This window comes from Oncorhynchus kisutch, unplaced genomic scaffold, assembly GCF_002021735.2.
Source record: "Oncorhynchus kisutch isolate 150728-3 unplaced genomic scaffold, Okis_V2 Okis02a-Okis13b_hom, whole genome shotgun sequence".
Lineage (NCBI taxonomy): Eukaryota > Metazoa > Chordata > Actinopteri > Salmoniformes > Salmonidae > Oncorhynchus > Oncorhynchus kisutch.
The window spans coordinates 5,591,222-5,608,433 of NW_022261979.1; the positions used below are offsets into that span (position 1 = coordinate 5,591,222).

Sequence of the window (17,212 nt, forward strand, 5' to 3'; positions counted from 1 at the left end):
AGAGGGTGAGGGCTCTTGGGCTAATGGTCCCTGTGGCCCCTGACTCGGAGCTCAACAGGGGGGCTGAGGACCGACTGACAGGCTGGCTGCCTGGGAGTCTTGGTTTGAGCCTCAAGTGGCAACCCTATAGGGATCTGGTCAAAAGTAGTGCATTTTATGGAGAATAGCGTGCTATTTGGGACAAATCCTTGAGGAGGTTAAAAGTATTTATTGAATGGTGATTGAAAACATATTTTGTGGGTTATCTTAAAACTGCAATTATGTATCTTTTTTGGTTACTCGACCATATTCACATAGAAAATGGAGTTATAGATATGTAATTTTTGTTGAAAGCAAGTCTAAGAAGTGTTAGATCAGTTCTATGTGCGCTATTGCTATGCCTCCCGTTCTTAAGTTTCCAATTGGCTCACTCATCCCTCCCTCCTCTCCCTGTAACTATTTTCCAGGTCATTGCTGTAAATGAGAACCTGTTCTCAGTAAATGTACATTGTAAAATAAGGGTACAAAAAATGTATGAAATAAAATAAAACATTTCGGTGTTTGCGTAAACAGAAATTAGGCAAACTATTAGAATACAACATTTGTTTTTTTTGCGTAAAATGAAATTAGGCAAACTTAGAATTTGCTGAGCAATTTCTGCCTAGTGCATCTTTAACTAATGGTAGACCTACATTTGGAGTCTACGGATTATATTTGTGTCGCCCATACTGCTATTCAGAGAGGCCCCGCCATCATTGAGCGAAAACAACAAAACATATCACTCAAACGTCAGCTTGATTTTAATAGGCTTAGTACTTTTAAAGCCCGCCTATTCCCCGCCCCTTTCATTTTAAGCTACATGGTCTGAAAAGAATACCCTGAGAACAAGGCTTGACTTTAAACAGTTGCGCGGACACGTCGCTTTCACAGGATTTGCGGAGATCACACTGAGGGACGGACAATCTATACTGAATATTGCTACTTGGGATTCTGGAGCAAAATGAGACGAAATCACAATTACAGCTGTTCATCTGATAGCGAACTTGATGACAATATAGAAGTGGAGAAGGACAGTGGTGACGAAAATGTGTATGTTGAAAATTCAGTAATGAAGAATAGGAAATATTTTAAATGAGAAAATCAATTTATTTGTCATTCTGATATAAGCCTAATGTGTATTTCTTTGTGGTAGGCTAATCTAAGTCACGCATCTCTACACCGTGTGTCTCTCTTGAAAAACAGGCTATGCGTGACAGAAGCCTATCGTCACCAATATGTTATTGAAACTGAATGAAAATTACTTTGATTATTTCAGAAACCTTGACTCTTCGCATGACTTGATGTCACCCCCGAAAACCACTCCAACTCAAGCCAGAAAACGACGCAGAGGAGTGAGAATTACATTTCTCTTGCATAATTATACACCATATATTGCCATTATTAAGGTTCACCATCACCTTGATATGCTGTCGGAGACGCAAAAATCTAATTATACCTCGCTCTCATCCACAGATTATTGAGAAACGGCGACGTGACCGAATCAACAACAGCCTGACTGATCTCAGAAGACTTGTACCAAGTGCGTTTGAGAAGCAGGTAGGCTACAGTACAATTGTATATACCATACAGACCTATTGGATTCAGAGTATATTCATCTCAGTAGTCAACTTCCGCCTTTTCTACATCTTTGGTTAGGACTGTTATTTTACAAGTAACACAATCTAATCGAATGTTTGCCTTTTGTCACAGGGATCGTCAAAATTGGAAAAAGCGGAAATTTTGCAGATTACTGTAGATCATTTGAAGATGATACATGCTGCCAACGGACAAGGTGAGCCAATACCAAAACAATACAAAGATGTGATTTATGATGACAGCCTGTAAAAAATATGTAGTGATAGGGAAACTAATGCATATTTGTAGGGAACTAGCCATATCCTCCAAGCTCCACCACAGAATTAGACCAAGTCTCCATGTCCTTTAGTTCCTGTAGTGCTCTGTATACTCCTGTGTAGTTCCTGACCCTCTGCCTCCCTCTCCTGGTAGGGTATTTTGAAGCCCACGCCCTGGCCAAGGACTACCGCAGCCTGGGCTTCAGGGAGTGTCTGTCAGAGACGGCCCGCTACCTAAGCATCATGGAGGGCTGGAACAGTGTCGACCTACTCCGCGTACGCCTGGTCTCTCACCTCAACAACTACGCCTCTCAGAGAGACATCCACACTGGATTGACTGGACACCCTGGACAACTAGCCTGGGGCTCCGCTTTGAGGACACCCTCCGCCCACCTGCCACACCCCCTCTTACCACTTCCCCAGGGACGGACACTAGCCCACCACAGTACCAGCAGCCCACCCTCCTCCTGCTCCATCTCCTCCTCCTCCTCCACCTCCTCCTCCATGTCATCCCCCTGTTCTACTGATACCTCAGTGACCTCCAGACTCAGCGTGACGGCCCCCTCCAAGGCACTCAGGGTGCCCCCCAATGACAATCTACCCCTGGGGCTGGCCCTGTCAGTCTCAGCCTCCAAGCTCTCCCAACCACTCTCCTCCCTGTCTGCCTTGTCCTTCACTACTTTTCCCCTAGTGTCCCCGGCAGCCCTCAATTCATCAGGCTCCTCCACAGCCCTGAGAAATCAGCCTTACAGGCCCTGGGGGACTGAGATCGGGGCCTTCTGAACTCTTGTGATCATCAGAACCGGAAGGCAACAACTTAGATCCCCGCCAACCTGCCTCCCCCCAATCTGCCTCCCCCAACCTGCCTCCCCCCAACCCGCCTCCCCCCAACCCGCCTCCCCCCAACCCGCCTCCCCCCAACCCGCCTTTTATCATGAATAATTGTTAAATGTTGTTGTGAGCCCAGGTATGGCCTCCAAGGTAGGAAAGGACTGACTATTGTTTCATGACCACAAAACTGATTTCATTTGGTTTATTATCAGAGTGCACTAAGAAGGATTTTGGGGTATTTGTAGGTCAAATATAATATTGTAAAAATAGAACTCCTGCAGCTTTGAAAGAGAACAAATACACCTGCAATGTATCACAAATAGAGTTAAACATGAACTGGATCTGCTAATACATTAGTTATGTCTATATGGGATTGTCGAACATGCTTTATATAGAAAGCAACTTTGAAAAAATGTAGTTTTGTAATATTTTTGTACCAATAAACTGAGTTTGTAAGAAGATGCGTGTTTTTTTTAATCAATGCTCAGGATTCATGTGTTTAACCTATGAACTGTTGTGGGGTTTAGATTATGTTGTCCACTTCCCACATCACTTCAAATAAACTCATTTATCAGTTTCAACTGTGTCACGGCTGGCTGGGTGTGTAGCGAGGAATCAGGCGCAGAGAGCAGCGAGGTTCAGGGGAAAAGTGCACTTTAATACGGCACCAAAATGAAATGCCCAACACGCAGGGAGCAAACACTGACCAACCCAAACCAACGGGTAACAAGGTCCAGAGCACGAACAACACCGACGAAAACAACGTGAACATCAAAATAACCCCGCACAATAAAGGGGCGGGTTCCATACGCTAAATAGGAAAGACAATCAAGCACACATAAAATAGGAACAGGTGTAACGAATGAGACAAAACTAACCGAACATAAAAAGGGATCGTTGGCGGCTAGTAGGCCGGTGACGAAGACCTCCGAGCACCACCCGACCAGGCGGGGGAGCCAACTTCGACGGGAGTCGTGACAAACTGCCCTTTTTCTTGGTTTTTGGTGAATGAAGGAGTTGCATACAGATGTTGGCTCTTCATTTGATCACTCTTCTGTTGCTGAGAATTGTCCTACACAGCAGGAAATTCAAACTTGTAGTGTATTTGAGTTTTATAAAGACTTCTAAAGTGTAATTCCGACATTGAAATTTCAGACTTGATTTGCCCTGCAGAAAAAGGTATCAACCCCTACAAAAATGTCCATTAATTATAATCCACATATTTCACATTTTCTGTTGCTGCAGGATTATTTTCCTATTGTAACAAACTGGCTCAAATTAAGATCCTACATCTGTCTGTACTATATGTTTTATATATGAGCAAAGTGGTAGCTAGCAGTAATATAGCAGAGAATCTGACTGACTGACTAGCTGGCTGGTTGTAATCTCTTGTGGACAGACGCAAGATTGTGTTTCTGGGTTGACGAGATTAGGGTTGGTCGAGACACAGTCTCCAAAACTTAGTTTTAGTGCCATTGTTGCCTCCATGAATACCCAGGAAGTGATTAAAAGGAAATCCTTGAGGAAATCATCGATGCCCCTTGACCCCACTCATATGGACTGGCCTGATCTGACCTCACTAATATAGTCTGGTCTGACCCCACTAATATGGTCTGGTCTGACCCCACTAATATGGTCTGGTCTGGGCAGGAGACTATTGTGTGGCCAAGATTGAGGTATAGATGGCAGCTGGATGACACATACTGAAGCCTGTAGACAACAGTAGATCACTTTTGACTAGGGCTCATGGGGTTCTGGTCAAAAGTAGTGTACAGTAGGGAATAGGGTGCCATTTGGGACTCAATCACTCAATGTGCCCTTTACGTTCCTGCTGTAGTAGTATGCAATGTATCCACTAGAGACCATTGGATAGCAGTAGAAAACTAGTGATGGAGACTAATATCCCCTATGGGAAAAATGAATGGTGGAAAAATGTTTGGAACCATTTCCCTGTTTGACCTCTAAGTTTAATGGGTATTATGACACCTCCACCGTGGGGCTTCTCTGTCCAGTATCTGTGGTCTTTGCCCATCTTCATCTTTTATTGTCTTAGATATGGCTTTTTCTTTGCAACTCTGCCTAGAAGGCCAGCATCCCGGAGTCGCCTCTTCACTGTTGATGTTGAGACTGGTGTTTTCCGGGTACTATTTAATGAAGCTGCCAGTTGAAGACTTGTGAGGTGTATGTTTCTCAAACTAGACACGCTAATGTACTTGTCCTCTTGCTCAGTTGTGCACCGGGGCCTCCCACTCTTTCTATTCTGGTTAGAGCCAGTTTGCACTGTTCTGTGAAAGGAGTAGTACCCAGCGTTGTACGAGATCTTCAGTATCTTGGCAATTTCTCGCATGGAATAGCCTTCATTTCTCAGAACAAGAATAGAATTTCAGAAGAAAGGTCTTTGTTTCTGGCCATTTTGATGATGCTCCAGACACTCAAATGATGATGGTCCAGACACTCAACTAGTCTAAAGAATGCCAGTTTTATTGCTTCTTTAATCATAACAACAGTTTTCAGCTGTGCTAACATAATTGCTAAAGGGTTTTCAAATGATCAATTAGCCTTTTCAAATGATAGACTTGAATTAGCTAACACAACGTGCCATTGGAACACAGGAGTGATGGTTGCTGATAATGGGCCTCTGTATGCCTATGTAGATATTCCATAAAAATTCTGCAGTTTCCAGCTACAATAGTCATTTACAACGTTAACAATGTCTACACTGTATTTCTGATACATTTTATGTTATTTAAATGTGCAAAAAATGTTTTTTTTTTCACAAACAAGGACATTTCTATGTGACCCCAAACTTTTGAACAGTAGTGTATATATTAAAATAAATAAAAAAGTGAAAAATATTTGAATTTATTTAAATGTTTTTATGAATATCGCTAGCAATAATGGAATAAACAAAATGTGTATTATATACCCACAGTAGAAAAGAGGAGAATATATTATTTTATAAATGTGTATGTTTTTTTCCTCCAATTCCTATTATTGAGCAAATCACCCTTTCAAAAATCACCCTCAAATAGGCTCCCATTGCTTCAAGGGCCGCTGGCTGCTGATAGGCTTTCTTGACTTTACATCCATTTTTGCCAACACATCCTTGTTGTCTTTAATCTCTGTTTTACCAGCTAAACAGCTGCTCTTAGTGAAAATGTTTTTGAGTTACCTTTCTAGCTAATTGGCTATGTTAGGGTTTACACGTTCTCTTCCAATTAGGCTATCATGTGTTGAGGTCAAAACTATCAACCAAATCTATTGATTTGAAAATGTTGATTACTTCTCCTTGACATTATCATTCACCAGATGATAAGACAAGATACAGAATATTATGTGATTCGGGTTCCTTGGTCTCCGGTTTGCCTGGCAGGGTGTCCCTGGGTAAGAAAATGTTGAAGACCCATGTCAAAACAGTGCAGTCTGAGTCCCCGCCCCTCATCCTCTCTGTTGCCATGGAAGCACCAGATATAGCACTTGATTGGCTTGCATGGGTAAGCACGTGCTAGATGAGGCTTCAAATATGACAACAAGCCCATATGTAATTATTGCAGAGTCGAAGCAGTGTGCGTTAACGTGGTTTGTGGTGTTGATTAGCTCAAATTTACAACATGGTCGAGGCATTCGTTGGAACTTGGAAGATGACTTCCAGCGAGAATTTTGATGAATATATGAAGGCAATCGGTGAAGTCTTATCTTATTAAATAAAGCAGTTTTTTTTTATGAAAGACATCTAGAACCTTACTAAAGTTGATTAGATAAATATCCGTTTGTTTCACAGGTGCGGGTTTTGCTACTCGGCAGATGGGGAATATGGCGAAGCCCAATTTGCTGTTCAGCATCGACGACGGTGTAATATCAATGAAATCCCAGAGCACTTTCAAAACCACAGAGGCCAAGTTTAAATTGAATGAAGAATTCGACGAGATGACTGCAGATGACAGGAAAACCAAGGTGGGTGCAGGAGCCACACTATAGACATGCCGGTTGTTACAGTAGTGTGGCTTCCAATTTATTTTTTCTTAAATGTAATTTTACTTTAAAATTTAGTGAGTTGTGCTCTCCTGACAACACTCTATTTCAAGACTCTGATGACCTTTGAGAACGGAAAACTGGTACAGAAACAAACGTGGGACGGCAAGACTACCACGCTCGAGCGCGAGTTGCAAGATGGAAAATTGATTGCGGTAAGGTTTAATGTCTTGCTTGCTATTCCCTTCTGTGCTTGGTTTGACATAAAATATGCGTTTTTCATAAGCCTATTTTGCAATGTCCATGCTTGATATTGCAATATTGTTCAATGTTGCATGTGATCATCATTATGCAGTACACGTTATGTTGTAAATTGCGTTCTCCCGGGGTACCAGCAAGGATGGCACGCGTTTTTACGCGCGAACGTGTTCAAAATGTCCTTTCTAGTTTTTGCTGGGAAGCGTGGCTTGATAAGCACTTGCAGTCATGTGCAACACTACTTAATTATTTTAAACTAATTGATTCATTGCTAATAAACCCAATGATTTACATACATGCTGCTGGTGAGTCCCTGATCCACCTCTACGCAGACGACACCATTCTGTATACTTCCGGCCCTTCTTTGGACACTGTGTTAACAACCCTCCAGGCAAGCTTCAATGCCATACAACTCTCCTTCCGTGGCCTCCAATTGCTCTTAAATACAAGTAAAACTAAATGCATGCTCTTCAACCGATCGCTACCTGCACCTACCCGCCTGTCCAACATCACTACTCTGGACGGCTCTGACTTAGAATACGTGGACAACTACAAATACTTAGGTGTCTGGTTAGACTGTAAACTCTCCTTCCAGACCCATATCAAACATCTCCAATCCAAAGTTAAATCTAGAATTGGCTTCCTATTTCGCAACAAAGCATCCTTCACTCATGCTGCCAAACATACCCTTGTAAAACTGACCATCCTACCAATCCTCGACTTTGGCGATGTCATTTACAAAATAGCCTCCAATACCCTACTCAACAAATTGGATGCAGTCTATCACAGTGCAATCCGTTTTATCACCAAAGCCCCATATACTACCCACCATTGCGACCTGTACGCTCTCGTTGGCTGGCCCTCGCTTCATACTCGTCGCCAAACCCACTGGCTCCATGTCATCTACAAGACCCTGCTAGGTAAAGTCCCCCCTTATCTCAGCTCGCTGGTCACCATAGCATCTCCCACCTGTAGCACACGCTCCAGCAGGTATATCTCTCTAGTCACCCCCAAGACCAATTCTTTCTTTGGCCGCCTCTCCTTCCAGTTCTCTGCTGCCAATGACTGGAACGAACTACAAAAATCTCTGAAACTGGAAACACTTATCTCCCTCACTAGCTTTAAGCACCAACTGTCAGAGCAGCTCACAGATTACTGCACCTGTACATAGCCCACCTAAAATTGAGCCCAAACAACTACCTCTTTCCCAACTGTATTTAATTTTTATTTATTTATTTATTTTGCTCCTTTGCACCCCATTATTTTTTTATTTCTACTTTGCACATTCTTCCATTGCAAAACTACCATTCCAGTATTTTACTTGCTATATTGTATTTACTTTGCCATCATGGCCTTTTTTTGCCTTTACCTCCCTTCTCACCTCATTTGCTCACATTGTATATAGACTTGTTTATACTGCATTATTGACTGTATGTTTGTTTTTACTCCATGTGTAACTCTGTGTCGTTTTATCTGTCGAACTGCTTTGCTTTATCTTGGCCAGGTCGCAATTGTAAATGAGAACTTGTTCTCAACTTGCCTACCTGGTTAAATAAAGGTAAAATAAAATAAATAAATAAAAAATAAACCTGGGATTGCTGCTGCATGTGTTGGCATTGCCATTGCGAGGCTTTACTGCCACCTGTCCGCCATATGCACTATCCAGTAGGACCAGTCCTCCATAGGAATGAATGGAATGCATGTTTTTTGGGGGGGGTGATGGGGTTGTAGTGGGTAGAGTAACATCAGTTTCCTTAAAGTAATTTATAATGCATTATTTAGCTCACATAATGTAAAGTGCCTGTTATAGAATAAATTAATATAGATTCCAACAGGTATTTGGTGGTTTTCATCACTGAATGTATCATTACATTTTGAGTTCTCAGTTCTGACACTTGTTGTCATTGCATGACCTAAAGCGTGTACTGCTCTCTTTTCTAGAAATGTGTAATGGATGATGTGGTGGCACTGAGGACCTATGAGAAAGAGGTGTGATTCCAGCCTGCTGAATTGAAGACCCCCACCAGCAAATCAAAAACATGCATGTTATCTGTTCAATACCTACCATGTTAAATTTACTGACTCCATTGGTACTCTAATCCCATGAAGCTTTCAATAAAGTCAGTTCTGCTTTGTGAAAAGTGGTATTTCCTTCATTGCAATATGTAGGCCAGTTTGTTGGCTAAGGCCTATTCAGCTAACTTAATCCATGTGGATACAAACGGGCAAATCTCTGGTCTATCCTGAGTACTTCAGTTGTAGGTGGTGCTAACATTCAAGACATTTCAGTGTCAATTTATTGGAGAAAAATGGATGTTTGCTTACTTTGAGCACTCTACACTGAGTTCACGGCAAAATACATTGATTTCACACTACCTATTTTGAGAACTGGTGACCAAGTAGAAATGTCCAACTGACCATTTGTCTAATATGAAAAAACTGCCATGACTGACTAGTGGGTTAACTAAACCCTGGATGCCTTCATATTAGCGTCCTGCTGCTAACTAGCTATTACACAACTTTAAAACCAGAATTTCTTTGCCTATTTAGGACTGATCTATTCTGAAATTTTCAGCAGCATTCAGGTGCTTCTGAATATGACTACTGGGACCAGTGGTCTGCCCAGTGGTGCTGTTTGTTCCAAGTGTCTCTAGGAAAGGTGCTACTTTGATTATTTCAGAACATGACTTGATGTCACCCCCGAAAACAACTCTAACTAAAGCCAGAAAACGATGCAGAGGATTGAGTATTCCATTACTCTTGCATAATTATGCACCAAATATTGCCATTGAGGTTCACCATCGCCTTGATATGCTGTCAGAGACCCCAAAATCCTACCTCTCTCTCAGCCACAGATTATTGAAAAACGGCGATGTGACCGAATCAACAACAGCCTGATCTCAAGACTTGTGCGTTTGAGAAGCAGGTAGGCTACAGTACAATTGTGTGTGTGTGTATATATATATATACCATACAGACATTAGATTCATAGTATCTGTCAACTTCCGCCTTTTCTACATCTTTGGTTAGGACTTATTTTACAAGTAACAGTCTAATCGAATGTTTGCCTTTTGTCACAGGGATCGTCAAAATTGGAAAAAGCTGAAATTTTGCAGATTACTGTAGATCATTTGAAGATGATACATGCTGCCAGCGGACAAGGTGAGCCAATACCAAAACAATACAAAGATGTGATTTATGATGACAGCCTGTACAAAATATGTAGTGATAGGGGAACTACTAGAAAAACTTCTGCATATTTGTCGAACTAGGAATATCCTCCAAGCTCCACCACAGAATTAGAACCAAGTGTCTCCATGTCCTTTTGTTCCTCTAGTTGTCTAGTGCTCTGTATACTCCTGTAGTTCCTGTTCCTGACCCTCTGCCTCCCTCTCCTGGAAGGGTATTTAAAAGCCCACGCCCTGGCCAAGGACTACCGCAGCCTAGGCTTCATGGAGTGTGTTAGAGACGGCCCGCTACCTAAGCATCGTGGAGGGCTGGAACAGTGTCGACCCACTCCGCGTACACCTGGTCTCTCACCTCAACAACTATGCCTCTCAGAGACATCCACACTGGATTGACTGGACACCCTGGACAACTAGCCTGGGGCTCTGCTTTGGACACCCTCCGCCCACCTACCACACCCCCTCTTACCACTCCCCCAGGGACGGACACTAGCCCCCCACAGTACCAGCAGCCCACCCTCCTCCTCCTCCTCCATGTTCAACTGATACCTCAGTGACCTCCAGACTCAGCGTGACGGCCCCCTCAGAGGCACTCAGGGTGCCCCCCTAATGACAATCTACCCCTGGGCCTGGCCCTGTCAGTCTCAGCCTCCAAGCTCTCCCAACCACCACCCCTCCTCTCCTCCCTGTCTGCCTTCTCCTTCACTACTTTTCCCCTAGTGTCCCCGACAGCCCTCAATTCAGCAGGCTCCTCCACAGCCCTGAGAAATCAGCCTTACAGGCCCTGGGGGACTGAGATCGGGGCCTTCTGAACTCTTGTGATCATCAGGACCGGAAGGCAACAACTTAGATCCCCGCCTCCCGCCAACCTGCCTCCCGCCAACACGCCTCCCGCCAACACGCCTCCCGCCAACCTGCCTCCCTCCAACACTCCACAAACCCAGCAGGAGTACCTGGCTGTCTCATCTGTTTTTCCCCCTCTGCCAATGAGGGGGATGAGGTTGGTCAGTATTGCTGTAGAAAGGAACATGGATAACAGTGTTCTATCCTATATGTTTTTATCATGAATAATTGTTAAATGTTGTGAGCCCAGGTATGGCCTCCAAGGTAGGAAAGGACTGACTATTGTTTCATGACCACAAAACTGATTTCATTTGGTTTATTATCAGAGTGCACTAAGAAGGATTTTGGGGTATTTGTAGGTCAAATATAATATTGTAAAAATAGAACTCCTGCAGCTTTGAAAGAGAACAAATACACCTGCAATGTATCACAAATAGAGTTAAACATGAACTGGATCTGCTAATACATTAGTTATGTCTATATGGGATTGTCGAACATGCTTTATATAGAAAGCAACTTTGAAAAAATGTAGTTTTGTAATATTTTTGTACCAATAAACTGAGTTTGTAAGAAGATGCTGTTTTTTTAATCAATGCTCAGGATTCATGTGTTTAACCTATGAACTGTTGTGGGGTTTAGATTATGTTGTCCACTTCCCACATCACTTCAAATAAACTCAAATCATTTATCGGTTTCAACTGTGTCACGGCTGGCTGGGTGTGTAGCCAAGATTGAGGTATAGATGGCAGCTGGATGACACATACTGAAGCCTGTAGACAACAGTAGATCACTTTTGACTAGGGCTCATGGGGTTCTGGTCAAAAGTAGTGTACAGTAGGGTATAGGGTGCCATTTGGGACACAGTCACTCGATGTGCCCTTTAAGTTCCTGCTGTAGTAGTATGCAATGTATCCACTAGAGACCATTGGGTGACAGTAGAATACTAGTGTTGGAGACTTGCTGCAGCCACATCATTAGTGTAAAGGTTTAAAGCGTCCCAGCGGAAAGAAAAAGCGTAAAATCTCTAAAACTGAAACTTTTCAGGAAATGAAAGAAGAGCCATATTCTACCATTTATGAACATACAATCACAACTTAAAGCTATTTTGAAATGTATTTTATTGGACCTGGAGTCATGAACTGTTCAGCGTACATAAAGGACCATCATGTTAACAGTAACTATGCAGGTCCCTCAAGATTTCTCTTCCCTCCCCTGTTCTTTACAATCTGTTACTGAGTCAGACAAACTTTTGTTGGATGTGGACGTGGAAGGTTGTTCAATATGGTGTTCACTGGCTCCATCTGCTGGCTCAATGGACCTCACTGCTTTACAATAGAATAGAACAGGACAGAATAGAATAGAATAGAAGAGAACAGAAGAGAATAGAACAGAACAAAATGGAATAGAACATAATACCCATTAAAACTAGCGGTCAATCAAGGAAATGGTTTCAATAATTTCCCCACCATTAATTTTCCACAGAGGATTTTAGAAGCATTTCCCGGTAAAGTCTACACTTGTTGTATTCGGTGCATGTGACAAATAAAGTTTGATTTGATGTCTAGTTTAATGCTAATTAGCATTTTAGAATCTGAGAGCAAATAGAGCAGAATATATTGATAAAAGTCACCTTGTCCGAGAGAGATTGAAATGGTTATCAAAACGTCACACCAGGGGAAGTCTACACGATACACAGCCCTTATTTGAAGTGTTTCTAAAATCCCCTATGGGAAAAATGAATGGTGGAAAAATGTTTGGAACCATTTCCCTGTTTGACCTCTAAGTTTAATGGGTATTATGACACCTCCACCGTGGGGCTTCTCTGTCCAGTGTCTGTGTTCTTTGCCCATCTTCATCTTTTATTGTCTTAGATATGGCTTTTTCTTTGCAACTCTGCATAGAAGGCCAGCATCCCGGAGTCGCCTCTTCACTGTTGACGTTGAGACTGGTGTTTTGCGGGTACTATTTAATGAAGCTGACAGTTGAAGACTTGTGAGGTGTCTGTTTCTCAAACTAGACACTCTAATGTACTTGTCCTCTTGCTCAGTTGTGCACCGGGGCCTCTCACTCTTTCTATTCTGGTTAGAGCCAGTCTGCGCTGTTCTGTGAAGGGAGTAGTACACAGCGTTGTACGAGATCTTCAGTTTCTTGGCAATTTCTCACATGGAATAGCCTTCATTTCTCAGAACAAGAATATCATTTCAGAAGAAAGGTCTTTGTTTCTGGCCATTTTGATGATGCTCCAGACACTCAAATGATGATGGTCCAGACACTCACCTAGTCTAAAGAATGCCTAGTTTTATTGCTTCTTTAATCATAACAACAGTTTTCAGCTGTGCTAACATAATTGCTAAAGGGTTTTCTAATGATCAATTAGCCTTTTCAAATGATAGACTTGAATTAGCTAACACAACGTGCCATTGGAACACAGGAGTGGTGGTTGCTGATAATGGGCCTCTGTACGCCTATGTAGATATTCCATAAAAATACTGCAGTTTCCAGCTACAATAGTCATTTACAACGTTAACAATGTCTACACTGTATTTCTGATCAATTTGATGTTATTTAAATGTGCAAAAAATGTGTTTGTTTTATTCACAAACAAGGACATTTCTATGTGACCCCCAAACCTTTGAACAGTAGTGTATATATTAAAATAAATAAAAAAGTGAAAAATATTTTAATTTATTTAAATGTTTTTATGAATATCGCTAGCAATAATGGAATAAACTAAATGTGTATTATATACCCACAGTAGAAAAGAGGAGAATATATTATTTTATAAATGTGTATGTTTTTTTTCTCCAATTCCTATTATTGAGCAAATCACCCTTTCAAAAATCACCCTCAAATAGGCTACCATTGCTTCAAGGGCCGCTGGCTGCTGATAGGCTTTCTTGACTTTACATCCATTTTTGCCAACACATCCTTGTTGTCTTTAATCTCTGTTTTATCAGCTAAACAGCTGCTCTTAGTGAACATGTTTTTGAGTTACCTTTCTAACTAATTGGCTATGTTAGGGTTTTACACGTTCTCTTCCAATTAGGCTATCATGTGTTGAGGTCAAAACTATCTACCAAATCTATTCATTTGAAAATGTTGATTACTTCTCCTTGACATGATCATTCACATCTGTTTTTAAATATATTTTTGCCAACATGTGATTCGGGTTCCTTGGTCTCCGGTTTGCCTGGCAGGGTGTCCCTGGGTAAGAAAAGGTTGAAGACCCATGTCAAAACAGTGCAGGCTGAGTCCCTGCCCGAAAATAATTCCCCGCCCCTCATCCTCTCTGTTGCCATGGAAGCACCAGATATAGCACTTGATTGGCTTGCATGGGTAAGCACGTGCTAGATGAGGCTTCAAATATGTCAACGGGGCCCATATGTAATTATTGCAGAGTCGAAGCAGTGTGCGTTAACGTGGTTTGTGGTGTTGATTAGCTCAAATTTACAACATGGTCGAGGCATTCGTTGGAACTTGGAAGATGACTTCCAGCGAGAATTTTGATGAATATATGAAGGCAATAGGTGAAGTCTTACCTTACTAAATAAAGCAGTTTTTTTTTAAATGAAAGACATCTAGAACCTTACTAAAGTTGATTAGATAAATATCCGTTTGTTTCACAGGTGTCGGGTTTGCTACTCGGCAGATGGGGAATATGGCGAAGCCCAATTTGCTGTTCAGCATCGACGACGGTGTAATATCAATGAAATCCCAGAGCACTTTCAAAACCACAGAGGCCAAGTTTAAATTGAATGAAGAATTCGACGAGATGACTGCAGATGACAGGAAAACCAAGGTGGGTGCAGGAGCCACACTATAGACATGCCGGTTGTTACAGTAGTGTGGCTTCCAATAAATTGCAGAAACAAACTTGGGACGGCAAGACTACCACGCTCGAGCGGGAGTTGCAAGATGGAAAATTGATTGCGGTAAGGTTTAATGTCTTCAAATCAAATCAAATTTATTTATATAGCCCTTCGTACATCAGCTGATATCTCAAAGTGCTGTACAGAAACTCAGCCTAAAACCCCAAACAGCAAGCAATGCAGGTGTAGAAGCACGGTGGCTAGGAAAAACTCCCTAGAAAGGCCAATACCTAGGAAGAAACCTAGAGGAACCAGGCTATGTGGGGTGGCCAGTCCTCTTCTGGCTGTGCCGGGTGGAGATTATAACAGAACATGGCCAAGATGTTCAAATGTTCATAAATGACCAGCATGGTCGAATAATAATAAGGCAGAACAGTTGTAACTGGAGCAGCAGCACAGTCAGGTGGAAGTTGAAACTGGAGCAGCAGCATGGCCAGGTGGACTGGGGACAGCAAGGAGTCATCATGTCAGGTAGTCCTTGCTTGCTATTCCCTTCTGTGCTTGGTTTGACATAAAATATGTGTTTTTCATAAGCCTATTTTGCAATGTCCATGCTTGATATTGCAATATTGTTCAATGTTGCATGTGATCATCATTATGCAATACACGTTATCTTGTAAATTGCGTTCTCCCGGGGTACCAGCAAGGATGGCACGCGTTTTTACGCGCAGACCGGTTCAAAATGTCCTTTATAGTTTTGGCTGGGAAGCGTGGCTTGATAAGCATTTGCAGTCATGTGCAACACGCTACTTAATTATTTTAAACTAAATGATTCATTGCTAATCGAGTGCTAATAAACCCAATGATTTACATAAACCTGGGATTGCTGCTGCATGTGTTGGCATTGCCATTGCGAGGCTTTGCTGCCACCTGTCCGCCATAGGCACTATCCAGTAGGACCAGTCCTCCAAAGGAATGAATGGAATGCATGTTTTTTGGGGGGGTGAGGGTTGTAGTGGGTACAGTAACATCAGTTTCCTTAAAGTAATTTATAATGCATTTTATTTAGCTCACATTATGTGAAAGTGTCTGTTATAGATTCAATCATGGATTTTATGATTGAATATTACGGTGGCTGCACAGTGGTATCAATGGTGCCCCCGGTCAGTCATCCAGGGTTTATGTCATATTAAACCTGTTAACTACGCTCTGTTCATTGGTCAACATTGTCAGTTCCCTTTTTATATTTGACGTTTTAACTCCTACCCTGTCACATTTGGCTTCCGTCATAATGCCCTTCAGTTTAAAGGAAGGTAACGTGGTTTGGCTCATTCAGACTGCAGTTTAAAGTGGAACTACAACGACTGACACACTCAGGCTGATTTGGTGGTTTGTTCATCACTGAATGTGTCATTACATTTTGAGTTCTAGGTTCTGACACGTGTTATTGCATGAACTCGAGCGTGTACTGCTCTCTTTTCCAGAAATGTGTAATGGATGATGTGGTGGCGCTGAGGACCTATGAGAAAGAGGTGTGATTCCAGTTTGCTGAATTGAAGACCCCCACCAGCAAATCAAACATGTTATCTGTTCAATACCTACCATGTTAAATTCACTGACTCCATTGGTACTCTAATCCCATGAAGCTTTCAATAAAGTCAGTTCTGCTTTGTGAAAAGTGGTATTTCCTTCATTGCAATATGTAGGCCAGTTTGGAGGCTAAGGCCTATTCAGCAAACTTAATCCATGTGGATTACAAACGGGCAAATCTCTGGTCTATCCTGAGTACTTCGGTTGTAGGTGGCGTTAACATTCAACATTTCAGTGTCAATTTTTCTCCAATAAATGAATGTTAGTTTACTTTGAGCACGCTACAGTGTTCACAGCAAAATACATTGATTTCACACTACCTATTTTGAGAACTGGTGACCAAGTAGAAATGTCCGAAACGGACCATTTGTCTACAATACGATGCAAAAAATGCTAGACTGACTAGTGGGGGGGGGAATGATTCTTTATTGTGACACTGGGCTATCACCACTCCTAAACCACTGAGGAATATGAAGTATTGTCTGAGCAGTGGCATGGTAACTAAACCCTGGATACCTTCATATTAGTTTGCTGCTGCTAACTAGCTATTACTGAACTTTAAAACCTGAATTTCTTTGCCCATTTAGGACTGTTCTATGCTGTGAACTTTTCAGGTGCTTCTGAATATGACTACTGGGACCAGTGGTCTGCCCAGTGGTGCTGTTGACTGCAGCGTTGCCGTTTGTTCAATGTGTCTCTAGGAAAGGTCCTACTCAAGTGTTCCAAATGCCACCCTGTTAGGTTTATAGTGCACTCATTTTCACAAGCCTTAAGGGCCCTTGTCAAAATTCCTAAATGCAAATAAAGTTACAGGACACTTGCTGAATCCTAAATCCATTCATGGGTGGGAAAT

The 17,212-nt window shown here is 42.1% G+C and overlaps 2 protein-coding genes across 4 annotated transcripts; both read left to right on the forward strand.

Moving 5' to 3' along the window:
• The first annotated feature begins 855 nt into the window (after positions 1-855).
• Positions 856-3,161, forward strand: LOC109882594 (hairy/enhancer-of-split related with YRPW motif protein 1-like). Its single transcript, XM_020474693.2, has 5 exons — positions 856-1,068; positions 1,295-1,370; positions 1,492-1,575; positions 1,729-1,810; positions 2,026-3,161. Exons 1-5 carry the CDS (start codon positions 980-982, stop codon positions 2,652-2,654), a joined length of 960 nt encoding a protein of 319 aa, XP_020330282.2. The 5' UTR covers positions 856-979; the 3' UTR covers positions 2,655-3,161.
• A 3,070-nt stretch (positions 3,162-6,231) lies between these two features.
• LOC116359272 (fatty acid-binding protein, adipocyte-like) lies at positions 6,232-16,447 on the forward strand. Of its 3 annotated transcripts, none has more exons than XM_031811934.1 (4): positions 6,232-6,386; positions 6,484-6,656; positions 6,788-6,889; positions 16,254-16,447. In XM_031811934.1, the coding sequence occupies exons 1-4, from the start codon at positions 6,314-6,316 to the stop codon at positions 16,305-16,307; spliced, it is 402 nt and encodes a 133-aa protein (XP_031667794.1). In that variant the 5' UTR covers positions 6,232-6,313; the 3' UTR covers positions 16,308-16,447. The 3 variants fall into 3 exon arrangements, 2 of the variants coding, with proteins under 2 accessions (XP_031667794.1, XP_031667793.1); XM_031811933.1 differs by lacking the exon at positions 16,254-16,447 and adding an exon at positions 8,874-9,073; XR_004206634.1 differs by lacking the exons at positions 6,232-6,386; positions 6,484-6,656; positions 6,788-6,889 and adding exons at positions 14,383-14,487; positions 14,587-14,892.
• Positions 16,448-17,212: the final 765 nt, after the last annotated feature.